At 34.7% G+C, this 27,025-nt stretch overlaps 2 protein-coding genes across 6 annotated transcripts; both read left to right on the forward strand.

Moving 5' to 3' along the window:
- The first annotated feature begins 102 nt into the window (after window positions 1-102).
- Window positions 103-26,425, forward strand: LOC139964730 (uncharacterized). Of its 5 annotated transcripts, none has more exons than XM_071966597.1 (32): window positions 103-301; window positions 8,564-8,641; window positions 9,403-9,483; window positions 10,337-10,450; window positions 11,215-11,389; window positions 11,796-11,867; window positions 12,482-12,631; window positions 13,488-13,566; window positions 13,975-14,141; window positions 14,378-14,534; window positions 15,035-15,155; window positions 15,662-15,781; window positions 16,173-16,310; window positions 16,693-16,770; window positions 17,153-17,212; window positions 17,307-17,402; window positions 17,891-17,977; window positions 18,570-18,641; window positions 18,818-18,886; window positions 19,600-19,671; window positions 20,127-20,207; window positions 20,916-21,011; window positions 21,363-21,440; window positions 21,852-21,929; window positions 22,504-22,584; window positions 23,038-23,109; window positions 23,586-23,651; window positions 23,867-23,949; window positions 24,244-24,289; window positions 24,716-24,793; window positions 25,379-25,426; window positions 26,065-26,425. In XM_071966597.1, the coding sequence occupies exons 1-32, from the start codon at window positions 191-193 to the stop codon at window positions 26,236-26,238; spliced, it is 3,078 nt and encodes a 1,025-aa protein (XP_071822698.1). In that variant the 5' UTR covers window positions 103-190; the 3' UTR covers window positions 26,239-26,425. The 5 variants fall into 5 exon arrangements, with proteins under 5 accessions (XP_071822698.1, XP_071822696.1, XP_071822697.1 ...); XM_071966595.1 differs by having other exon boundaries at window positions 23,867-23,950; window positions 24,218-24,289; window positions 26,065-26,415; XM_071966596.1 differs by having other exon boundaries at window positions 16,176-16,310; window positions 23,867-23,950; window positions 24,218-24,289; window positions 26,065-26,414.
- On the forward strand, window positions 1,640-6,092 carry LOC139965050 (uncharacterized). The gene is made up of 3 exons (XM_071967223.1): window positions 1,640-1,938; window positions 4,353-4,453; window positions 5,349-6,092. Exons 1-3 carry the CDS (start codon window positions 1,661-1,663, stop codon window positions 5,549-5,551), a joined length of 582 nt encoding a protein of 193 aa, XP_071823324.1. The 5' UTR covers window positions 1,640-1,660; the 3' UTR covers window positions 5,552-6,092.
- Window positions 26,426-27,025: the final 600 nt, after the last annotated feature.

Here is a 27,025-nt window from a genome sequence, read left to right on the forward strand (position 1 = left end):
CGCCGTTCGTAAATATAGCAACAAACAGCAACTCACCCACAAACTGAGCATGTTTTGTACAGTAAATACTCATACGTATTACGTGGACAAATAATGTGTGTACGTACGTGTACAGTATATGCGGAGAAGTTCATTGTGAGCGGACGCAGTCGTGTGAACTTGTGAAAGTTTTCGTTGTTGGAATTCGGATATGGAATCAGTGTTGAAAGTACTGATCCTGTGCATCTTCTTATCTGCCTTTATGGTGGCAGACGGAGAAGCACTAAGAATTACTGGACATACTGAAGAAGATTTCGAAACGGTAAGGTTTACTTTTTAACTTTAAAGTTAGATCTAATCTTTGTTTGGCTAGGCCTATCTTAAATCTTAGTTACTTTCTTCGAGACTTGCCTCTTGAGTCTTGGTCCTATTCCTAGTTAGCTTAGGCGAGCTCGATTGTAAATTCAAGTGAATCATTCCGACTCCGCTTTATTTCGTGTATGTATCCTTGAACTAGGCCACAGTTAAGTTAAAGTTTAACAAAGACTAAAGAAAGCTAGGCCATTTATTTTGAGCGTTAGGCTAAGTGTACTCATCTAACATGAAACATGGTTGCATCAATGCTTACGAGTTGGACAAGCCTTGTGTGCGCATGCGATGTATGACGTAAACATGATACCCAGCCTCCTTGAAGACCATTAGCCAATAGCCATGACGGATTTTTAGTCTGGTTGTGACATTTCCACATAATTACAGTTACCTAGCAACTTCGTACTAACAGTAACATAAGTACTGTACCGGAGTTACAGGATCGTTCTAACGTCTAATGTTAAGTTAGGCCTAACCTCACCTAACTGCATAGTAATAGTAGCTAACTAGGACCAGTTGAGCTTTTGATACGTTTGGAGTAAAGCCTAAGCCAATATCACTGCAGTTGTTATGATGCTGAGTTTAGTAATAAAAATGAATCAAATCTACTTTTCGCCAGTTCCCCATGATGTTGAAATATTACTGGCCTGCATAATTCATGTGACAATAAACCATTTCTATAGTTGTGGGCAAGCAGTAGCAGTCCTTTGTTGTGGGAAATTTGTAAAAGATTGAAACAGCATACAAACAAGGCTTGGTGATTAATTATCCAACTACATTAGATTGCAAATACTTGAATCCCTTAATAGACCTCTATCACCCCCCCCCCCTCCTCCATATATATTAAAAGGGGGACCTTTTCATCCCCAAAGGAACAATTGCTACTATAACTTTTATATGTATTACAAAGCACTTTAACTTTAGTTTCATGTGCTATCACCAATATCTACAATCCATATTACCAATAGAGACAAAGTTGCCTCTTCACCTTAACTTAAAGGCGATATCGCTCGTAGACTTTTTTTTGAGGGCGCTGGCATTTTCGAGGTTTCAGCGAGGTTTACTGGGACCCCGAAAACTCACGTGACCTTGGTGGCAAATTTAGATCAGTGAATAGCACAGGCAAGCGTATGCGTAACAAGCCCGTACCCATGCACACATAATGTTATAACACAGCATTTCAGATTATTGTACTGTTTACCGCAAAGGATTTTCGTACGCGACAGTTTGTTGTTTGTGTGCCTTTTGAGTAAAGAATACTGTACGATTTTTGTACAAATACATTCGATTAGACTAGAGTATACTGACAATCATGGAAAGGGGATCAGGGCAAGGAGAATCGGGCGAAAGAAAACGACCTTATCCTGGAACGAGCGTAGGTTCAAGTGGAGGAAAGCCATTGTTGCATGGACCTGACAAAAACAGCAGTGCAAAGGAACAACAGCGACGAAGACATGCCACGAAGATCTATCTTCTACGTTCCTACGTAAACTGGCAAATGGAGAAAGAACTCTACAAACATGTCCACGATTTGACTTCTGTTAGCAACGCAGATTTCGCAGAACATTTGCTTCAGGATCACACAAAAAGGTAATGATTTGCTAAGCTAGGCTAAAACTGTATAGGGTAATACTAGTACATAGTAGTACTACAGGGTATTGTCCTAGGTAACTGTCAGTATTGCGAAGTACAGAAAACTGCAAAGTTCGGAAACCCCTAAGAAATACACGATTTCACCATGATAACCTACAAGCGAAAGCCAATATCACTAAAAACTAGGAAGCTACAGTTATTTCCTCTCCAAAATGACCCGTGCGCAAGTATGTACGTACATATCTGTCAATAAAATGAAGATAGTTTTTGGGGTATTTTAAGGCTTAGGTGTTCGAACTTCGCAGTGTCTATGCTATTGTATTTGTAACATACATGATTTGATGAGCCTAGGCTTTGTAACTAGGCCTATCATTCATTATTTTTCCAATGGTTTAGCGTATGCTAACCTTATCATACTTATCCTAGCACAAAATAGCAGTAAGTTGTATTACTGAGTCATCATCATCACTGTTTGTGAATGCTTGTCATGAAGATACTGTGTAGGCCGTGGCTATTCTTACGACTAGTCGTAACAATTATTTATAAACTATTCTTACGACAAAGGCAACTTCAAGTGCAGTAAAGTAAATAAAGCAACTGCGCATGTAGTAGGGGTAACCCTAACCCTAAACATAACCCTAAACCTCAATCCTAACCCTAACCGGAAGTTATTGTTACTCCTCGTCGTAAAATTAGTACTCCTAATCATAAAAATAGCAACTGCCCATGCGTAGTCGGAAATTATTCTTACGACTAGTCGTAAGAATAGCCACTTTGTACTGTATACAGTTAAAAATTAAAATATCCTTCCTAAAGAAGACTGACAGGGACTGGGGGTCTTTAGTTTCACTCCTCATATTTATGCCATGGAAAGCTGGGCCTTCTCATCACCAAAAAGTAAACTGTTTTTTTGCCTCAACAAATTGATGGAAATATATTTTCTAACCACTAGGCCTAGGTGATCTGTTCATCCCCACCCCCTCCAGGTTCTAAATTGTTATCAGCTATCCTTGTTTGAGGAATAATTCTTGTGAATGAGCATTTGAAAGAAAAGCCTCACCTATGCCCAGTCATAATTAACTAGGCATATAACATAGGACTAATGCCTATAGTATTAGTAATAAGTATATGAATTTAGTGTTCATAGTAACTGTGTTCCCTAATTTTGTAATATACACCAGTGAGGAAGGCCTACTGTGCTGTACAAGTACAACCACATGGACCTGCAATTTTTCCTATAAAAATAATGCATCTACATAAATAATTTAGAATCACTACTAACTGATTCACATGTTTTCACACCGCTGCGTATGCAACTAGACCTTAGGTTTTTCTAAGGTCAGCCACAGCCAGCATATATGCAATCAAGTTTTAATGGTTCATTTGGGCAACAGCCTACAGGGTGTTATACTGTTATCTACTGACTGTCTGTCCAATATTCCAGCAATCATGTGTACATTTCTGTGTTTGGGATTTTTGAAGGAACCCAACTGCTATGCAAGAAATTAGGTAAATTAGCCTCACAAATTGAGGGACCATATTAGTACATATATAGCTATACCTATATAAACCTTTATATAGCCATGCCTGGAGGTAAGAAAGTACCAGTTTTTTTCGTGTAGGCCTGATGCTCATACTTTATGATGCTGTGCTAAGTTATCATATTTTTTATATATAGTCAGTACTATGCTTGTTTTTGTTCAGCTTCTTGTGAATGATCTGATGTTAAGTGTTCAAAAATTATAATATCTATTAAATTTGGTGGCCGAAACTATCTCTTGTGGAGAGTAATCTAGCGTTAAATTAATGGTAGTCTGAAATCAAGCTATTCATGTAAACAGGAATTTTTCACAATGGTGGGCTTATGTCATGGAGTAAGCTAGCATCTCAATTCTCACTCATGAAACCAACTGCTCACATAAACAGGAAGTTTACACAGTAGGTAAATAATGAGTGTACATCAAACTTTGATCAAAAGACTGGACATCTTTTAGCGATATGAAACCAATCAGTTCACTAAGACAGGAAGTTTACATAGTAAATTTTACATTGACATGTGAGCTCAAGTTGTTGGGCAAGCAGTTGGGCAACACAAAATTATCCTTACAATTCTTGAAAGGTACCACGGTTTATGGATATGTTGAAGAAGAGTATGAAAGAATATCTCATCCTTATCTGGGTTTAAATCAATGTGGGTTAACAATATGTTATTATTGAAATCTGCCTAAGTGTTTGTTTGTTACTTTTCTCTTTCATATTTTTTCTTGGGTAGGTATGATAAAAACATGTATGTTTGTAATGATTTGGTCATTACCAGATTCATTACGCATACAATTAAGCTTGGGGTGTACAGTAAAATTACTATTTCAGTTATATGATTTACGAACAATTTTTTTTGTTTCATTGTATAGGTTTCAAATGCATCTTTTCCGGAAAGATGCTGAAAGTCAAACAGAGGCATTCTCAGCAGCTGTCACCACAGAAAGATCAGTTGACACTCAGAAAGGAGAAGGTAAATTTATCCTTGCATGAATTACAGACTGGAAGAGCAGTGCTAATCTTATCTGATCTGATGTGATCAGAAAAATAATACAATTTCATTCTCATTAAATTCCAAAAGAAAAGAAAAAGATAGTAGCATATTGCTCATCCACTAAAAAGCATACATGTGTATGGGAATTTATAAAAGTAAGTGGGCCTGATATTATCAGGATCTTCTTTAGAGGCAAACTGACTAGTAACAGTAAATTCAAGAGACACAATAGAGCCTGGAACAGAGAGGACATGGTAAACACAAAGAAAGAAGTTAATGGTGTATTGAACAAAAGGAGTCAGTGAAAGCAGAGGTATTTAGATAAATTGTGGAGTACAAAGCGAGGATTAAGTAAGGAGAGAGGGCGAATAAACTATAGCAGAATACAGAGATGGAGCAGGATAAAGTTAGTCATGTCCTTCCTGTATATTGAGCCCATTCAGTTGAATGGTGCTAGAGCATTCCGTCCGCTCTCTCTATCTCTGCTGTGGTGTACTATGTCTGAAATGGTTAGTCTACGAATTTAGTTACCTGTTGGGACATGTCTTTAATGGTATGATTGGGCAGCTGAAAGTGTTCCCCTACTGGAGTCTCCATTTTCATGGTATTGACTTGTGACTAGAACTGCTTCTTGAGGGTGGTCTTGGTTTCACCAACATACTTGTAACTTCAATGTCCTCTAAACTCAATGACACCATTTAAATTGAAATATCAGTTTCCAGTGCTGCATATAAGTGTGATAAGTTCTAAACAAAAGGTATATTTTTAGTCACAGCCATAGAAGCTATAGCAGGATACTTGCAATCTAGTAACTCTTGTTTTATGTAATCTCTACAGATACTCCTGATCCAGATGTTTTATGTAATCTCTACAGATACTCCTGATCCAGATACTTCAACACCTCTCAAGAAGCCATCTGCCAATGTTCTGTCCAATGTCACCAGTAGGATTAGATATGGAGCAGCATGGGAGAGAAACCTCAGACTATACGAATACACATTGCCACATTTACATGATCCTGAACAAAAGAGATCATACATATGGCAGGGGCAAGCACTTTTCCCAGACTTTTGTTGACAGGTTGTGCGACATTCACAAACGTTGGATTAGCTGCTAATGATACATCTGCATCACCAGATTGAGATAAATTGCTTTCGTCCATTTTGTTCGATAGTAGCTATGACTGTGAATCAGGAGCTTGGCCACCCTCTAAGTCAAGGTGGGCAAGGTTGGGGAAATTCAATCAAGGAGTAACAATCAGAGAATGGCCAGCTTTATATTGTATATAGACCTACACGCACAGCTTGTATAAATATCTGTATCGGTTTATTTATACTGGTGTTCATTTCCGTTGCCAGGAGGGGATATGATTTGAACGTGGGGGAGGGTGTGGGGGGTGGGGAGGGGGTCCCATTTGAAGTGTCCAAACGATGCTAATCTTTACATCTATCTTCTTGAATCACATGTACCCCTATCGACACGATCAATCAGTCCTGTCTCTCACCTCCTCTCATGCACTGGTGTATTTATTTCCTGGCAAGATAACAGTTAGGCATAGTAAGGATCAGAGGTCATCACAACTTAAAGAGTTGTGCGAGTCCCTGTGGTCTCTTACATCCTGGTAGCAGTAGAGATAAGAAGCCTAATAGATCAGAAACCATAATCATCTTCTGTTGTGTCTTATTTTCCAGCATCCTTGAAACATTTTATCCTTCCCCTTTGATTTGTTGATGTCATAAAGCTGTATTTATGTTGTGCATTATTTAATTCCAGTATTTAGATTGTATATTCTTCTTGTGCATTTGACAGTATCCCAGTGATCTCCATTTTTCTGCGCTTGGTTTTTTTTTCTCTGTACTTTCATATCATATCTATCTCTACCCCTAGCCTCCATCTCCACATTTTCTTTACTTTCTTCCTCCATCCCTTCATCTGTCTTTCACTCTTTCTTTTTTGACCTCTTTCCTCCCCTCTGTTTACCCTGTACTTTTTAGTTTGCCGACTCCCCCCCCCCCCGCGTCTCACCCCCAAAAAAGTTCACAAGGTTGACAAGTCTCCCCGTGCTAGTCCCAAGCTATACACCCTTGTTGTGGTGACCGTTCAATATTGTGGATCAAATGGAAAGCCCCACCCCTTATTCCCAGTGTAATGAATCGGCAAATGGAAGATTATTCGGAGTTGTTCGTGATGGTTCAATGATCTTATAGTCAGGCATAGGCCTATATGGTTCTCTTTGTCCTTCATTGCCGTCGAAGTTTGAAATGAATTAATCGTGCTAGGAACTTCCGGGCAATGTTTAATTTTCTGTGGCAAGAAAAAAAGCTTCCCCCCAGTCTCTCCTGGTTGACTATATAGAGCCTGTACGCCTATATGGTCACACAATAGTATAGATAAGTATGATCCATGCAGACAGCTAGTATATATTTTTTTAAATTCAATCCAATTTCAGTTAAAGTTTCGAGTTGTAATTCGAGTCAGTCGAGATGAGGTGCCTCATGGTGGAGCTGGGTAACCCACCCCAACCCCGTTGCCGACTTTTTGGCATTTCGTTGGGAGCCGTTCGGAACAAGAAGCAGGATAGTCAATTCTGGGAGTACAGTACGCTGGAAAGCAATACACTGACGTGATTTAGAAAAAAAAGTTTTTTGCTTTGACGGCCGATGCTCAGCGAGACACTTTTCAATGGAAATAACTATTAGTTTATTGTTCATGTACTTATTCCCTTTTTGCCAATCCTTTCTAAAGAGGGTGGAGCCGCCCCTTATGGCAACGTATTTTTCTTCCCTTTTCCGTTCAAGTTTCGTTATTTTTTAATTCGGGTCAAAGGGGTGCAAGGACAGGGTTTACGTGCACCGGTTAGGAGGACGGGGTGCAGCTAGGGCAAGTGCTCTGTGATCGCCTAAAGGGCCCGTTGCCAGGAGTCCAAAAATAATTATATACATATTTATCTATATATGGTATATGACATAAAATGCTTTGTCTTACCCTCCTGATATATAACTAAAATTTATATATAAAATACAATGTAAGCTGTGACTCTGTCTATGTATAATTAATACCTAAATTGGCTAAAATACCAATTGTTCACACATGACGGACTTGACTTTACGTTTGATACCCAATTTTGTAATCACTTCAGTCAATTTTTTCACTCATTCGCGTTTGTCTTTTTGTGACACCAGTCAGCGTGAATCAGACATAAAGTTCATAACTATTAGTTTCTTGAGCTGTTTCTTGACTTCGACTGCTCACCATGTAGGCCTAAAAGAGTAAAAGCAGGGAACTGCTAGAGTAGCGGCTCCCTGGTCAAACTATTACGCCTGATGCAAAGCTTGACCGTAACCTATACTGTACAGCCCATTAGTTGTGAAAAGTTCTGAACGTAAAACAAAGCACAGAGTTTTGTATCACACAACACACACGAAAATGCGGCGTAATACCGCATACTGCTGACCAGGGAGTTGTTCCATAACAACTCCCTGTACTGCCACAGACAAGAAACTATGCAGGAATTTCGCCAAGGCCACCGTTCAAGTAACCGAACCCGTTTATTGCTTACTAGCCGTAAATACGGGATTGCTGAGAAATTACGAGACAACAGCGACGAACCGGTAGAGGGTAGTATTGATATTATTTTTGAATCGGGTGGTGTGAAGGACAGAATTTACGAGGAAATTACGAGCGATCCCACCTTTAAGTAAAACAAATTGTTTCAGTTTAGTAGATCGGAGGAAATATTTGGAGATGAAATGCAAAGAAAAATGATTTGTATGATTAGTTTCATTTGAAATTGGTAATTTGAATCATTAAAAGAACTAGGTATTGTAACAGCAAATTATAAATTTTATATATTTCAAAATTGTCAGTGGTTGAACTGGTTATTTAAACATGCGTTTCCACATTTGATGATTTTGTTATTCTATTGTGATCAATCATAAGGATGTTATGATTAATGTTAATTTGAAGGAAACTTATATTTTTAATGAAAGCTTAAGTAATGAAGAAAAAAGGTAAATAAATAACAATAAGTTGCCAAGAAGTTCACATTGAAGTTGAGACTAATTTATGCCTTTTGTTATTTTGTTACAGGACTTGTCATACATTGCAAGATTTGTCTTTGCACCAAAAACAGTTGGAAGGCTCCGCTACAGCATTAAAATTCCAGCTGTAAGTACAAACCTCTACTCTCTACAGTAGTGTAGCTATTTATTTTAAATAATCAACCATAGATTTTTTCATGATTATAGTGTTTGTATTAATACTGCTTGTATTTACTTTGATCAACACACAAGGAGAATATCAATACTGATAAAAAATAACATGATTGGTGTTCCTGTTTGAATAGAAGAAGTCCTTGAAGAAAATGTGACCCAAACAGAGACAATATACTAATTACCTTTGCAAGCCAGCTACAGGATATAAACTTAAGCCACTGCAAAATCAAAATCAGGGTACATGACCCTGTGGAAAGTGGTTGAGTATGATGGCAACCCTATAACATTCACATGAAAGGTTTTTGGGGACTCGTGGCAACACTTCAGTGCCATTGGACTTAATTCTCTCCAAATCTCTTACTTTCCAAATAAATTATATTATATCACTTTATCACCCACACCTACAACACTCCCATTTCAGATTCACCTAGCCTAGTCTAGTTTGCAAATAATCAGGGCTAATTTGGTTTGTTGATAATTAGTATGGAATATTATCCCAGTTCACTGAGTGAATGTTGAACTAATGGACTAAGTATAGTAGTACTTCATGAAATGCAACCAATTACATTGAGCCTTAATGTAACTCCTTTGATCACTTCTGCATGATTTTCATCTCAAGAACAAAAACTAGATGGTTGACTGCCTGAATTTATGTTGTGTAATTTGATCTCATATTTTGTCATATTTAGCATCATTTATTCCCTCTCTGTATAGGATGATTGCTGCCATGATCTGGTTGGATTTAATGGTAAAGATGGACAATGGCCTTTGATAAATGCCCATGGACATGAAATGGTAATATTAGTGATTATTTGAAATTATATGTTATACGTTACTTTAGTTTGTTACTTGCAAACCTCAAAATATTTATAGGAAATGAATAATTCAGGGTTATTTATTAATAGATATTTAAATATGCAAGTTACATCAATTCACAAACCATGTGTTCTTAGGAGCAAAGCTTTCCCAAAGAAATATGTGTAGACAAACATGATTGTTGACTGTTAAAGTACAAGTGCAAATCACTTATATTATGAGATTTACCTGGACAATGTTAATGACTGTGAGATAAAGTTTACAGCATAATTCAGACTAGTGTAAAGATATATGGCTACAGCATGTCATGTTTGGGGTTCATGGCTCTTTGAATGGCTTCCCTCACCAAAAGTTATCACACATTTTGTTTCAATTGCTAGGCTTACTATAGGTAGCCTTTACATTAGGTCATCGTAAGTGTGTAGGCTTCGAGTATAAACTTTGGATGTGTATTGGTCTAGAAAATGGCTGAAATTTTGTTTGTTTAAAAGTGTAGGAATTTTCAAAGAGACAACATTACAATAAGGAGAAAAGGACTGATGAAGCCGGATGTGTATGAGCAGTCTCCATTTATACTAAAGAAAATATAGTAAATAAATTAATTGATTACTTAGTGGTGAGTTTAGAGCTCCACCATGACTAGTTTGATGGAATTGAAATGGTTTGCAGTTTCTTGAGTTCCTTAGTGAATAAATAGAAGAAGATATGTTAATACTTGATCATAAGGGGCATTTTACACTCTCTTGGAATTTCCAATTGGAAAGTTTGGTTAATGAAATAGTTCCTTTTTTTTTGAGTTACCTTTGAAGTTATTGATGTTTCCATTTTACAGACCTGCCTTGAGAAACTGGGAACAATAACTGGAATTAAAACAACCATTTATCCATTGATGCAGAATAATGGCTTTCACATCTGTGATCCTGAGGTAGAGGAAGATGGAAGGAACGTAAGTACAATATTGGAGCATTTGTCTACAGAATGAAACCTGAAATAAAGGAGTCTATATCTATGCATTAAAGGACTTCAAATGCAAAATATTAATTTACAACAATAAGGAAATTATAAGTATGTAACCCCCATGTTTTTCCCTTCTTTTTTTTTGGTGCTCTCCCTCCATTCAGGATTAAGTATTTAAAGCTACCAAACTACATGCTATGTGATTATTACATAAAATAACATGTTATTATTCATTAAAATAAAAATTAAAACAAACATGCTTTATGTTGTCAAAGCCTTTATTCAGTTTGTCAATACATTTGAAGGAATTAAACATCAACACCTAACATCTATTTCAAGGCTACAAAACTGTGTGAACAGATTTACCAAAGCCCTAACAAAAGTTGTAGGAAATCTTTGTTGGAATTTGTTGTTGAAATATAGCTGATTTCCATCTAAATACACCAATTTGGGTGAGATATATAACTATTTGAGTGGAAAATGAGTGACTATGAAGAGAAAGTGCCCCCCTCACTAAAGTCTAAATACCCAAACCAACTTAAGTTAATAGCTTGTTCTGAGGTCATACCAGATAAGAATTAAGTGACCATATCTAATGTAAGGTTTAACCTTATTTAAACTCAAACCAGATCTTCATCAAACCATGCATGAATAACATTTATTAGACACCACTGGATTAGTTAAGACTGCACAGAGCTCTCAACTTTCAAGTTATAAACATCTCTCACATTATATGTTTTGTCTTTTTCACAGATCACTCACTGTTATGGGGACCGAAAATTCTATCAGGATGAAGCTGAGTGGAACTTCTTTGTTTTTATGAACTGTCATGCTCGAAGCCATACAGGTATCAATGCGACCTATGACCTCCATTTGACCAACGAACGGAACCATGAGGCTCTAGCCGAGTTTTCAGCTGATGAGGATAGTAAGTAACTGGTTCCTGGTTTAAAGATGATAAGATAACTAGACATAAATCATCTAAATAATTTAACAAGATAAGATCAAATATGATTTTAACTTTGTTACTTCAGATTAAGACTTGTCCTTGTCAAGCAGTGGTATGTTGGGAGGGGTGGGAAGGAAGGTGTTTTGTGGAAGAGGAATGGTAAATATTTGATAATCAGAAGTATAGAGTCAGATTGGATCACCAGTGATGTTTACACTTTTGGGAAGGATTAACCTGTGTGAAATTAATCCTCTTGGCATCATTTGGAGATATTGAAACGGTAAGTGTGTTATATATTTAAGTATATAACAGGAATTGACATATATTCAAATAAAGAAAGATATGAATACAACACCAGGGCCAATATTTCTTTCTTTATATACAGCCAATCTTGTTGTGACTTTCGCCTGTGGAACAATTATCCTTGGATGTTTACTCACCAGCATTGTCTTTGGAGGTATGTCATTTATATTCATGCCAAACTAGTAAATATAGCAGTTCCTTGCTTCTCACGTACTTAAAATGATTTTTTTTTGCTGACAATTGGTGAAAAAAAAAAAGAACTGTTTTCAGATGGGTTTTTTCTTAAAATCTTGCAAATTTAAATCAGCAACTGTCATTATCTCATCTCCCTACATGTAAGGTATAAGGAGATGAGATATTGTAATTCACCCCACATTAGAAATGTGAGGAAGTGTGTGTGTGTGTCTGTGAGTGAGCGTGAAAGTGTGTCGCAAACTCCCCCTACAGTAGACCATAAGTCAGGTCAAGTTCAATCTTGGTGGGTAGCTGCCTGACCATGTAAACTGTGCTTGCATGATATGATGATGTCAAAGGTCAAGAAACCTAAAATTTGTTGTTTAGCCATTTCTGCACGTCAACATGTAGGAAAAAGGCTGCAAACCATATGATATGAAGAGAGAAAGATGAGACAAATTTTTAAATAGGACATATTTAGGTGATTAAGGTCAGGATCAAAGGTTGAATGAGGTCAAAGGACAAATTGGCCTAAACTTTGTGGAGGAGATGAGATCTACAACTCCATGGATTGTCCTCTTGTTGTCTTTGTAGTTATACTCTGGTCCCGGAAGATGCTGCACGCCACTTACAAGATCTGGATCTTCTCACTTTGTCTTCACTTCACTGGCTGTGTCATCATGACTAAGGCTTGGTATTCATTTTCCTTGGATGGTTATGAGAGAAAGAAGCAAGTTACAATTGGTGAGATTCTTTAACCTTACTCTGTCTGCTATAAATATTTGCTAGATTTTAGGAGCAGTACATTCTTAAAGCAGCTAGTTGGGTTTACAACATTACCTCTCTTGATATGCAAGTACATTTGACCTCAAAATGTATTGTTAGTTTGCTGAAGTAAGCATCACAATGAAATTTATAGAAAGTCTGTTTCTTTCCAAACAGAAGTAAAGTAAACATTTAGCGTTGACCTAAAATACTAATTACGTCTAGGCTATATTTCTTCGCATAGTAGAATCAGGGCAGAAATTGTTTTCAATGTCCTTAATCAGTAAAGGTAATAACTATTAAGTTACACCTTTTGGGTCGGAAAAAATTCTTGAAATGTAGCACTTACATGGCATATTGCAATAGTGGCCTTACTGACAAGTGGGATACATTAATGTAAAATAAAGTTATGAAACTGAACCATGTGTTGTTTGTTGGCTGTGTAGTCATAAATACTAACTTTTATCATCAAAAGGTCATTCTTGAGATATTTCATTTTCTAATACCAATAAGCAAAGTTTCAAACAATTTGTAAAACTTAAACAGAAGAAGTCCTGAATCAGACATAGTGTCTTTGTTTTCAAATGACCAACTGAATGATCTTCATATGGGTAAGGGTGGGGGAGGGGTGGGAGGATGACAACTCAAGAGCTACATATCATTTAACATTGGAGACAGTAGATGATATTTCAAAAAGTGTTATCATTGTGTTGGTTTCTTGCAGAAAATGTTGATAACATGTACCTTTTTATATATTTTAATTTATTTTTGGTTATCTTGATAACCTGTTATTTCACATATTATCCAACTTTTTTATATATTTTTGATCTTCCAGGCCACGCTTTTACATCAGCAGGATCCATTATCTTTGCTATTTTGATGATAGTCATATCAAAAGGATATACTATTACCAGGTTAGTAACTCTAGACATCAACATGGGATATTACATTAATCTCAAGGGTATTTATAGGAGGTATGTACTGACCATGCAGGCAGTAAGTACACCAGTAAATTCAATGAATTGGAACTACAGTGCTCTCCCATTTAATGGTATGTTACTGTATTAAACTAGTTCAATATTCTCTAACAGTCAAGCTCGATAATACCTTATGGCTAATTGATAACTTTTAAAGTTAGAGAAATAATCAAAATATAGTGCATTTCATGTAAAACTAATAAGGTTATTAAAGTTAGATAATTTCCTGTTGAATCTAGATAGAGGCAGAGTTTGGTACAAATGCTACCCAATACTGAAGACTAACTTCACCATTCAATACCTTTAAATCACGGCTTAACCTTTTCACAATTCTTGTTTTTTTAGACTTACAATCCGTAGAGTCGGCAAGGTGAAGATATTTGCATTTGCGAGCTGGTTTTCTTTCTGCTACATGATATTGTACATCATCTTAGGGCAGTCTGATCCACGTGACATCAAGAACATCTACGATACGCCTGCTGCCCTCGGTATAGTCTGCATGAGGATTGGTGGTGAGTCAGTGATGAATATTCATGTTCATTACCATTTCTTTTATGTAAAACCAGCTCAATCAACTGCTTCCCCAAACAACCTCTTCTACATGCAAAGATTGGCATTCTTCTTTAGTCTTCATAATATTCTTCCCATATTTGATCACTACAACATGCACATAGTCCTGTGGTATCAAGAAGATATTCATTCAGAATATTAAAAATACTTCTTGTTTTCTGTTTTCGATGATCTTCAGCTACCGTCTGGTGCCTCTATGGAGCAGTGTTTACCCTAAAAGACTTTCCTAAGAAGGGAGCTTTTTACCTCATATTTACCATCCTTTCATCCTCTTGGTTCCTTGCCGAACCTGTCATGATCCTCTTTTCTAACTTCTGGCTTCCACTTTACTGTAGGTGAGCACTGTTTAACATCACTTTGAAGCACCTGTATTTGCACCACTAACATAGTTAACATGCTGAACCTTGTTCCCATTTGTTCTATGTTTGTTTCACATATTCATCCCTTATGTATTAAACATATTTTATAGCACTTTGGTGTTAGAACTTATACATAAACATATTGTGAATATTACCCAAATGTGGACAGTTCTTTCTTTGAAGTTCTGATAAAAAAGAATTGTTTCCTGATGATAAAATGTTAAATAACATCTCATTGTGCAGTTTGTTAATCAACATAAAAAGAAAACCCAGTGGCATAAGCTCTGGTCTTTCCTGAATTATAGAGGAAATTTCCATTGAATTATTGTTCCTAAAATTTTAATGGCACTTAAACAGCACATCCTGGCATCTGATAAGAAATCTTCACTGCTAGCAGAACTACCTTGAAGTTTCTTAAATGTCATAATAGTTTCTCCTTTGTAAAGAAATCTGTCACTCTTTTTTCTTCTTTATAGAGCCAAGTGGATTCATGCTATGTACCTCTTGACTCTTGTCTTTGGACATCTGGTGTTTGTTATCTTGACCAGACCATCGGCCACCAATACTTACTTTCCATACCACCTTAGTACTAACAAGGTAAGGACACTGAGTAATTGAATATTAGCATTTTAAGCAGTGACATTATTGAACTGAGGATTTCTGCTCTATCAACTGAATTATCCAACCTAGGATTACAGTAAACTAAATGCATTTCTTATAAAACAAATGAAAAAATGCAGTTTTTACAGGTGGTGCTAATCAGTTTTCTGTATATTCTTACAGATACATTAGACAAAATAAAAAATACCCAAAAAACATTTGTATTAGATCTAGGATACAAGCTGTACAGGGTGAACATATTTTATCAAACACAATGGTTTCTATAACAGTTGGTTTAGTTATGAATAATTAATAAACAAAGTATAAAGAGCAGAAGTTTTTGCTTTTCTAAACTTAAAGTAATATTTTTAATTTGTCTCATTTTGTTTAAACTTCATCAGTTATAACTAAGTATATTACTAATGCATATCTGCTTTGGTAAATTGTTCTATTACATCAATATACTTGCTGATGTTAAATAGATTCCATTTTCTTGTGTTTAGGTTGGTATAGCAGAGGATGAAGAAACAGCCTCCTATGACTACGTCCCAACGGAGGCAACTTTTACCAACTTCCTCGCTATGAGTGAAATACCTGAGAAAGAAAGAACATCACCACCCAGGGTAAGTTTGTAAGATCTTAGTCCTGGACACATTCTGTTATGTTCAAATATATTAGATGTGTATTAGTGTTTTACCATGCTAATGATAGTAATAATTCTGATTTGGTAAGAAATCGAAGGAAAATGAAAGTTAAGTGTCAAAGAAGCTACAAATGTAGAGTGGATTTTGGTCCTTGAGGGAGAGTTATGCATTTACATATAAAGCTGTGCATTGCATCATATATTTATTCTGTATTTAGCATCAAGTGATTATCCTTTGTCAAATTAATGTTTAGGCAGGTTCTCTCATGAAAGATTTATTATCTCTACAATCACTGAGACTTGTAGGTCATATTCATATCTACCTATTTATTATCTTCTTTAAATTCTGCAATCATTTCTTTATCTTCAAGAAGGATTCTAAGAGAGTAACTGCCAGTAATTCTAGCCAGAAACAACCTTCCAAGGGAAGATTTGACATATTCATGGCTGGGAGTGAGAGAGCTAAGGTAGAACGGAAAACAAAAGGCCATTCACCCTTACCTTCCATCGTAAGTCATAACTTAATTCTCATATATTCATTGTTTTTTCTTCTCTCTTTCCCTTCATATTTAGAGTGTTGTGATGTAATAAGTTTTATTAGAACAATGTAGTTCAAATAATGTAGTATAAATATATGCAAAATGTTTGTATATTTTATAGAAACATCACATAAACTGTTGAGTACTTTTATTTTCAACCTATGATCTTACTGTTAATCTTTTACCTTGAAACTGCACATTGTCCAAAACAGACCAAAGAAATAGTTGGTATTTTAAATTAATTGTCATGTTAAATAGTTTAAGTCTTCAACTGAAAATGTTTCCTTGTAAAGATGTATATTTAAAATGCAATAAGATTTTCTTAATGGCTTTGTTTCTTGCCTCCCTTTAGAGTGCCTCCATTTCTATGACAACACTGGTCAACTGTCCTGTACCTCCACCAAGTAACCTGCCTGTTACCTACATGATGGTAGGATGATATGTTATGTTTTGAAATTTAGTATTACTAATATGAAGGATTAATCAGCTATTTAAAGTGAGTAAATTGGTTTTTATCGACATAGACTTTCCTCAAAGAAAAAAAAAATGATTTCAGACAAGAGGCACAAATTGCACCTGTAACTATTACAGTTTAATTTGTATTTTAGCTATGCTTATTATAGAATGTTGTTTAAGAATATTTCAGATGTGTTATGTACTCAATTAAAGCCACACTTTGAATACTCATTACACATTCAGACTGTAAGTTGTACTGTATGATTATGGTATTCTTTTAAATCAATCTTACCAGTCTTGTGATTGTAGTCAAGTAACACAATTCCAAATTCACATCAAACTCTCTCTTTCATCAGGATTATGACAGTCAGACTCCAGTTCTCAGTCTTGTGAACCAACAAATTCAGTCCACTGAGGTGAGTCTACATCACTGTTTGTGATGATTTTCTACAGTACCAGATGCAGAGAAACTTACTTTGATTTCACTTTTCATTTTGTGTTTTATTTCAGAGTGATTCTGTCTCCGTCAAGACTCTCGATAAAGAAGATGACTGGAAAAACTTAGTCATGGACAATCTGGATGCCCCCAAAGACAACTGTAATGAGGTTTGTTAATTGTCATGCTTACACTTCATAGAAAATTGTTCAAATTATTCCTCCCTCTTTGATGCATCAGTTCACAGATGTTTCTGAAATCTAGAGAGTTGTAAATATACTTAATTGTATTTATAAAGCCATTACAGAAGATTGTTATTTGATATTCTAATTAATATTTGGTGTTAAATAGCAGAAATAAGCAGTCAGATTTCAACAATTTTCGCTCCTTAGTTCTTTCTCTGTTTGATTATATTTAACAAAAGGATGATACAAAACAAATTTGTTGCAGTTGCTTCAATAAATGCTTTGTAAGATTACTGAAGTATTTAATACCTATAAGAAATCAGAAAATTTCATTATTCAATTAAAGATATTTTGGCAGAGAAGAAACCTACAAAAATACATAAATTATATTTATTAGTAAAATATTTATTCTTTTCTTTTGCAACAAAAATGAGATATCACATATTGAGATACTCTTTGTTTTCATTTCTCAGGCCAAATACAGTGTGACTGTTCCAACGGTAAAGACCCCAGCCTTGACAGGACAAAATGGAATGTATGCCCTAGCAGATTCTGATGAGGTAGTAACATGTAATTTACTTTGATATATGCAGTCCTGAGTTATCCAAGATTTTGTTAAACTTTATATCTGAGGTAATCTGAGACGTATCTTATTCTTAGGGAAGGAAACGTCGACAATACAACTAAATACGATGTAAGAAGAATAGAGGAACTGTGTATGACTATTAAACTTGAATGAAGCTTTCAGTTGTCTACATGGAGAAGACAAACTCCTTGAAACAATTAAAAGTTGTTTACAAAGTTATAGGTCAATAAGTTAAGTTTATAAAGATACAACTACATTTCTTTTACAAGAGAGTAATGCAGAGGTGTGTTGTCAGTCTATGGATATTATGCTTTATATTATAATAGTTTGTAATGCAATCAAAGTTCTATTTGGAAGTTCTGGGTTCCTGTTCATGAAGTATTTTAATGACTTCAGTCATTAAATTCATACCTGGTACAATTTTGACTTTGGAACCTTTGTTTGCAAAGAATGCTTGATATTATTAAAAGAAGGGATATTGGCCAGATTTGCTGTTCTTCCAAGTCAGGTGATTTAATACCAATTAGCCATTGAAATTGATTTCTTGTCTTTCGTTCTTGTTCCAGTCGGACAGCAGCTCAGATGACAATCGTTATCATGAAATCCAACCCATTCAAAAACTTCAATCCTCCTTTAAGGTAACTTCAATCTGCTCGCATTTTTATTCTATTGTTTTAACAAAAATTCATAATGTATATTGTCTTTTGTTTTTTTGTTTTCAATTTTAACCTGACAGGCATGTTAAAATATGTACAGTAAAATGTAATGTCATTATTATAAGTTTTTATATTTATTCTATGTTTTGATTTGGTAGAACATCAAGTTAGAGCAACCAAAAGAAGCAGACAAGCCAAGGAAATCTCACCGACTATCTGACAAGAAGGTAATTTTTGTTATTTTACAAAGAATTCTTTATCATGTCTGAGATCTATCCTCTAGCTCTGCTGTTAGAAGAGTTCAACTTGTATAAGTCAAAAACAAACATTGTAATTTCTGTAATCTAATTATTACTGCTCAAAGCAAGATATTATATTGATTTAACTCTAATATGATTTTGCTTTACAGCAAGACTGCTGGCAAACAGTGGAATCGTACCACAAACTTATTTGCCCCAAAGTTAACTTCGTTCCTAAATTATAAGAGAAAAAAAACATTCCCAGAGATAACTTTCATGATTCCATAGATCAGTCACAGATGTTACAAACAAGTAAGAATTTCAAGTTCTTAAACCTTGTTATAACTCATTTTTTTTACCTTTTTTAACCTTTTGACTCGGAATTGACTTCATGCATTTTAATGATACTGCTTAATAATACACTTTTCATTGACACCTGAGCAAAAAATTTCCAAATACCTGAAACCCTCTTAAGAACTCTTTGTTATCTATTTAAGTTATTGTGAGTAACATGTGAATTTACAGCTAAACGCTTGCTTATGAAAAGGTCTTTAATAAGTTACGGTTATTAATAGCAAACTAATATTAAGCCTAAGTTAATTCATTACAGCATTAAGTGGTCAAAGCTTTATCAAAATCATTCTTTTAACAAATTACCAATATCACATAATGCTTTGTTTGCTTTTTTCTGATCATCTCAGGAACAACCTCTGCCTACCCACAAACCAGCCAAAGAGTCTTCAATGTATGATATGGTGCCAACACCTGCCAAGGTATTGGGATTAAAGAAATAACTGAATAATAAAGAAATAAACTGAAATGTGCTAAAAGTGAAAGTGGCAGCTGCTCTAAGTTTGAAATGTTGTAACCGAACTAAGTTTAACAGTCAATCAGTATATTGTTTCTTAAAAATTGTTAATTTAATTTTGCTAAATACTTTCTGGGAAGTTTCCTTCAATTCACTTCTGATAAATCAACGATTGTTAAATTCTCCAATAAATCAAATGATTGGTGGGTTTTTAGTAAAAATTTGTGTTGGAGTCTAAACATAAGTGACCATTATTTGTTTTTCTGGTACATTTTTGGTCAAAACTGATCACTTTTACATATGTAAAACACTCAGCAGAATTGTCTTCAGCATCATAGATTCAAAATAATCACCCTCTGAGCAAATACTTCTTCTACAGGCTCTTTGTTAAATACTGACTCGGTTCATTCCTTTTCATAGGGAAGAGTGATTTATGTCAAGCCAGCAGTTGACTATACTATCCAGTTAAGAGAACCCAGGAAGGAATGCCTTGAAAGAAAGGTAATTAACATGGAGATATAGATATTATTTACTTGCTTGCTTGTTATTTTTGTCAGGGGAAAAATGTAAATTCTGTGCAGGTTTGCTCTTGAAATATTGTAAAACATAGACTATATTGAATGAGTTGCTGGGAAAAGAGGAAGTTTCCGGTTCTCCTCATGCCTTAGTTTTAATGTGTAGTACAAAGTGAAAGATGTATTTTGCAGGTGGGAGTTGGTTGGGGGATGTAGCCTACAACCCTTTCAACCCTACATGGAAAATTAAACAGTAGCTAGCAAAGCTTTGTGACAACAGGTGTTAGCAGAAAGTGGTTTTACTTGGCATTATCTTGAGCACTCTGTTCAAAATGTTTGTGATTTATTATGCTTATAAGTATGGCTTAATCTCGTGCAGGTACAATAATAAATTTATAATTTTATAGACTTAGCATACAATAGTTGCATTTGACATTTTCCGGTTGTGGAAAACTGATAATGGGTCATAATAAATATATTATCAATAAAGAGTTCAAAATCTTATATAAGTATGGTTTAATCTTGTGCAGGTAAATAAATTCACATCCTTTTCAGGCTCACTCATACAATGATTATATGGTTAATTCTGCTTCAGTTGTGGAAAATATAATGATAATATAGGTCATACTTGATATATTATCAATAAAAGTTTTCCTGATAACATTGGTATGTTTGTTTCTTGTTGGTTTTACAGCACAAGGTAACTCAGTCAGTATTTAAGAATCTTGCTGAGACTGAATTAGCCAGTGCTGGTGTTCTTTATGACAAAATAAACCCCAGCAAGTATGAGGTAAGATGTATATGAAACATATTGAATTATGACAATAAATCAACAAATGAATTTTATTCCTCTTTGTTCTTCCATTTGGAGAAGCTTGGTTGTATCCTATTGTTTTTCATGCTCAATGTGAACTGATTTCATTTTGATAGAGACTGTGTTTCAGAGTTTGTTCATGGTTTCCTAATTTTGTTAAAACTTGGAATGTATACCTGTAAATAGCTTTGCATCATAAACTTCTGCTATATCTGTCAATTAAAATCTCGCTTCAAGTTTTGTTCATAACTGTATCATCCTTAAAGCAAATTATATCTGAGATCTGGATGTTTAAATGTTCAAGTTGTTTATAATTTTATTTTGTAGACCCAGAGGAAGAGCAAACAACAACATGAAGAATCTTATTATGAAGTTGTGGATGAAGTAAATCATAAACCACCTCTGGTGAGTACCTGAGAGCTAACTCAGGTTTACAGTATCTGTAATCTTAGACGAAAGTAATTGTTTATTCATTAATTAGCTTAAATATCAATATTCACAACCTTGTGACATGTCAGACCAGTGTGGGCAAAATTATCATTGTAGAAAATAGATGTCTACAACCACCTTTTACAATCCCAGCAATAATTAATGTAAAGGTGGTGTAAAGTGAAACAAGGAAATGAATCACTTGATGGTACAAAACGTCACCAATTGTTTTGCTACTAAACCCTTCCATTAGAGATTTCAATGGCTGTTACTTGACATAAATTTTAACTAAAATGTCTAGAGTATATTAAAATTGTATTCTAATTTAGTACTGTTGAATTATTTTCTGTTTGTCAATGGTTTTAATTGATTCCTTACTTTATACAGCCACACAGCAGCTCTAAACACCAAACATCTTCAGACACTAATGGTATGGTTGAGAGAGAACAAGAGCAGCTGACTCAAGTAAGTTCTATTTCACATAAAACCTTTGTTTGGCAAGTTTTCATTTTGCTTTTCCATTTCCTTTTCCTTATCTGTTTGTCATGTTGTCCTGTCTTTCTCTTTGAGGGGGCAGTTGCTTTAAGTCACTCTAGTTTCTGAATGGAAAAGATTTATGCCATCACCCTTCAACAAACACTGGGTGAAGAAAATTCCACCATTTATCACTTTTTAATGTTCTATTGAGAATGGTTTCCTCATATTAAGAAGTAATACATCAGAGCTTATGACATGATGTTACTATAGGGTAATACTTCAGTGTACCACCTTTGACTTAAATTGTGAAACTCTCCTGAAATTGTCTTTCCATTGGCTAACATCCAATCAAAAGGATGGGGATAGTTTTTTTGCACAAAAAAAAAACTTTACATACATGCAATTGAGTTTTGGTTTACACTATTATAGTATGGACTGATATTTATCAAACAACCATATACTGAAACAATTCCTATAAGACTTTAATCTTGTCAAATATATTCAGTTCACTAAACTAATAACCATTTCACAAATAAATGTTATTTTCAATTTATCAATTCAGTCTCAGAAGCAAGGAAAACTTTGTGGACCAACTGCTTCTGAGGATCAGCCAGAGACTGCAGCATATGCTCAACCATCAGTGGTAAGAAACCTAAAGTATAATTTGTCTTTTTGTTTAATATCATCTTCTAATATTATGGTCATTAAAACGTCTTTTTCAGGTACCTGTGAGTGCACATGTTTAAAGGTATTCCTGTCGCCCAAGGTGACCAAATTTCTATTTGGACAACTAAAATCAGCTGTGGAGTTAGTCCTGTGGATGACTAGTTGTTTCCATCAAATTCAGATTGTATTGTGACTAAAATACCCCACCCCCAAATAGGTAAATGTTAAAAAGATTTCATCCTAAAATCTTTTTTTTTATTCACCAACCTACACATCTCTCCGAGTACATCATTGTCATTTTGTGGGGCAACCAAATTTTGATGAATGGACAACCAATAAACGTAAGACCTGGTTGTCCAAGGGACAACTAGAAGAGATCCCTTAAAATTTACCCTGCCTTTAATGTCTTTCATTTTCATCTTACCCTCAGAGACGAAAGAAAACTCGCAAGATCTCGAGTTCTGAGCTCACTATTGAAGATGTGATTGAACAAGAACCTGTGGTGAGTACATTTCTTGACTTCATCCCACATCTTGCCTTTACAATACCCACTCTTCATACTGCAGTAGGTACTGTTTACATATATAAAGGGGAACAAAGGTCTCCATGTAAATAATATACATAGATAAAGAAAGTACATGTGATGTAGTGTCATGTGTGATCTCGTGTCTGTGTGCTGTATATTAATCGACCTGATATTTTAGTTACCTTTTATTCTCAGAGATGATTTAAGCTGTATGTTACAAAATTATAAGGATTCAAATTGTAAATTTCAACATACAATCTACAAGATGTGGCCAACTTCATATGGAATCTAGTAAAAAGTTTATATGGAAAATTATATAAAGGAATTTAGAAATATTTCTTTATTTGTGTGTTTTTTTGTGTGATTTTTACTCTTAGTCAAGCCATGAAGGCTGTAACAGTAACTCCATTTCAGGTACTGGTAATTAACTTTTAATATTTCGTATTTTCCAGTCTCAGAGAAGATCCAAACATCACAGGACCTCCTTGGTACAGACTGAACAGCAGCAGCAGAATAAAGTAAGTTTGTTTCTGTTTAACAAGATAAGAGTTTTCATTTCATTTATGAAGGGGGTGTTTAGTACATTGCCATATAGGATAAGAAAGAACTGCTATGTGTTTTACATAATTGAAGCATACATCTTAAACTGTTAAACAGTAATAATATTTCAGATTTAATGGAATGTTAGTACTATATTTGGAATTAAATTTACTTCCTATGCTTCCTATCCTAGTCTCAGAAGCAAGGAAAGCTTTGTGGACCAACTGCTTTTGAGAGCCAGCCAGAAACTGCAGCATGTGCCGATCAACCATCAGTGGTGAGAAAACTAACACTTACATTAAATTATCGAGCAGAGATGCCGGCCCACCTCTTTGTTTTTTTTTTTAGGGGAGAACCTCCCACATTGGAGTCATCTTGACCCTCAGGGCCACACACCCTCCTTTCTTAAATCATGGATCCATTCCAGATTCACTCCTTTTTTACCTCGCTTATTTTATCAGCATCATTGGGTGGTTGGGATATTCATACATTTTCTTTCATATTCTACCACTTTACTTTTAAATATATTTTCTTTAAACATCAGAGAAGAAAGAAAACTCGCAAGATCCCGAGTTCTGAGCTCACTATTGAGGATGTGATTGAACAAGAGCCTGTGGTGAGAACATTTACTGAATCATTCTAGTAATTATCCTCCTTCCAACTCACCCCTTATAGCTATAACATGCTCTATTCTACTGTTAACTTTATTCACTTTTATGAACATTATTTTTAATGATTTCTTTGTAACTGTAGACCTGTTATACTGATGTATAGTGTGGGGTTATGCTAGTTGATTTAAGTACTTGTCTATGAAAGTAGGGGATATTTTATCTATTGTGACTCTAGACCTGTGTTAAATAAAGAATTTACCTATTTTTAAGTCTCTGAGGAAAAAGGTGAATAGAAAACAAACTTTACAGACATACATATTTTACTGATATTTGTTTACTTTTACTGATATATGTTTACTTTTAGAAACTGAAGCTGGCCCTCACTTTTATTAGATTAACCTTTTTTATTGTTGTTTCATATTTCCATATAGTCCCAGAAAAGATCAAAACATCACAGTGGTGCATCATCCAGGTATCTGCTAGACAATGAGAAGGATCAACAGCCAATGGTAAAGCTATTAAATATTTTTTCCTCTTTGACAGGAATATCTGGATGAATTCAGAATTATATTTTGTTTCATTTTGAAAATGTTTGTCATGTCTCTGTCCTATTTGTACTATAAAGGTAAAAATATCTAAAGACATCGCAGAGTTTTAAGAAACTTGGATGGTTGTCTAAGTGACATCCTGGACTTTACTATTGTCCCAACAGGAAAGTTATGAAACGATATTAAATGTATGATGGATTCATAGAATGCTGTTTTGTTTTGTCCTTGCGATGACTGCAAGGATAGTTGATGTAACTTGATGGTTGTCTGACAAGAAGGTCATCTCTTCTCTAGCAAACAGACAGACTGCCCTTAAAAATCAGCCATTAATATACTAGGTTATTTGAAACCAAAACTACCCATTTGAAGTATTAAAGAATGATTAATTTGTAAGAGGATATCAAAGAAATGACTTGATAAAACTATGCCTGCATGAGCATTTACCTACTTCTGATTTGTACCTGGACTTGCTTTACACACTTTAGTTGTCTCTACAAAGTGTTTATGCAACATTAACAGGATTTTAATTAAATTGTTTTATTTAAGGACGAAGGAAAGAAAATGGAAAGACGAAGGAGAAGGATCCTTAAGATGGTAAGAAAAACATCTACAGTAATAAATATTAATCATATGATTAGTTCTACATCTTGGAATCTTATGAAAAGTTTTGTCACTAATGGGTTACAGTAACTTTGTTACTTTCTCAAACGTCCTGCGTGAGATAAAGATATTTGAACCTTATAACATGTTTCTTCCTCTCATTCAGAGACACCATGTATAATGTAGTGTAGCATATTTAAAACAGAATAACATATAACAGTTCTAAATGATTTCAATTTACAAAAGTTGTCATTTTCAAATAATACAGTTGTTGTCTGCCTTGTCAACACTTTGTGGTCACAGAAGAACCACAAACTTTCAGAGATGATGGTTTAGAATATACCTATAGTGTTTACTTAATCTTATGACCCTCAACAGTATTCAATGGACTATAAAATGTTACTTGTTTAACTGAATTACATAAACTAAAAATGTGGAATGATTTCAAATAATAAAGTTGTTGTCTGCCTCATCAACACTTTGGGGTCACATAAGAACCATAAATAAACAGAGGTCATTTCTTAGAATTTATCTATATTGTTAAAGCTAATGAACTATTAGGCATGGTTGTTACTATTTAGGAAATGCCTTTATCATAGAAACAATTTCTTCCTACCTTCCTTCATCATCAGAGGGCAGCCCTTGAGATGGAGGAGATTGAATACAGAAAGAATTTGAGCAAATCAAACAGCAACAGCTCAGTTGAATCCACTGTTGAGGATGAAATTAAGAAAAACATGAAACGACATGCAATCCACAAGGCCAGAAGAACGCTTGGAAGAAACAATAACTCTGAACAAGAGTGAAAAAAAACTAAGTTAAAATGATAAAAACTAAGTTAAATGAAAAAAACTAAGTTAAATGAAAAAGTTGAAAATGAAAATTAACATGCAAATGCAATAATAGCAAATATTGAAGAAAGAAATTATTGAATATATATAGATATATAAAATAAATAAATTATGACTTAAAAAATTTATAAAATGCATGAAACGAAATATTGAAAGCAAAAATTATGAAAAATATGTAACATTTTCAGCAAGTAAATATAAATAAAATTAAATTAAAAATTATTTTATTTTTGTAATTTTGTACAGTGCTTTTTATACATAAATATAGCTGTAACATAATACATAGGTGATTTAATTGTAGGTGCAATATATATATTTACAATTTACATAGCAACTTCGTTTGGAAGGAAACTTAAGTACCAAACTATTGTCTTTCAAAGTGGAAAGTACATCCTGTTTCTTCGTTCAAGAATATATTTATATATAACTAATTTATCTTTATATCACAGTCATGAATTTACTTCTTGAGTAGAGACCAAACTTTTTTGTTTTGTTTTTTGGGTCACTCTGTACCACATTCAGTGAGAGAGGGATTATTGTATAGCAGTTAATTTGAGATATTTGTTATAAGTCAAATATCATGCTGAAATCCTATACCAATGTACTTGGCTAGTACAATTTCATAACAATTTTGTTTTAAACTTCCAATCTGTCTGTGCAGAAATGTTTAGAACCAAATGGAACCAACAACTTTTGAGTCATCGAGCTTCATTTGGTGGAAGAAAGTTCAGTTTGATGTCTT

This window comes from Apostichopus japonicus, chromosome 23 (genome assembly GCF_037975245.1).
Source record: "Apostichopus japonicus isolate 1M-3 chromosome 23, ASM3797524v1, whole genome shotgun sequence".
Lineage (NCBI taxonomy): Eukaryota > Metazoa > Echinodermata > Holothuroidea > Aspidochirotida > Stichopodidae > Apostichopus > Apostichopus japonicus.

Excerpts from the sequence above, each read along its gene's own strand:
- LOC139964730 (XM_071966595.1), top strand. The coding sequence starts at position 191 with ATGGAATCAGTGTTGAAAGTACTGATCCTGTGCATCTTCTTATCTGCC. Across the intron at positions 19,672-20,126 it reads TGGTGCCAACACCTGCCAAG|GGAAGAGTGATTTATGTCAA; the intron begins GTATTGGGATTA and ends TCCTTTTCATAG. Across the intron at positions 24,290-24,715 it reads TGATTGAACAAGAGCCTGTG|TCCCAGAAAAGATCAAAACA; the intron begins GTGAGAACATTT and ends ATTTCCATATAG.
- LOC139965050 (XM_071967223.1), top strand. The coding sequence starts at position 1,661 with ATGGAAAGGGGATCAGGGCAAGGAGAATCGGGCGAAAGAAAACGACCT. Across the intron at positions 1,939-4,352 it reads CTTCAGGATCACACAAAAAG|GTTTCAAATGCATCTTTTCC; the intron begins GTAATGATTTGC and ends TTCATTGTATAG. Across the intron at positions 4,454-5,348 it reads TGACACTCAGAAAGGAGAAG|ATACTCCTGATCCAGATACT; the intron begins GTAAATTTATCC and ends TAATCTCTACAG.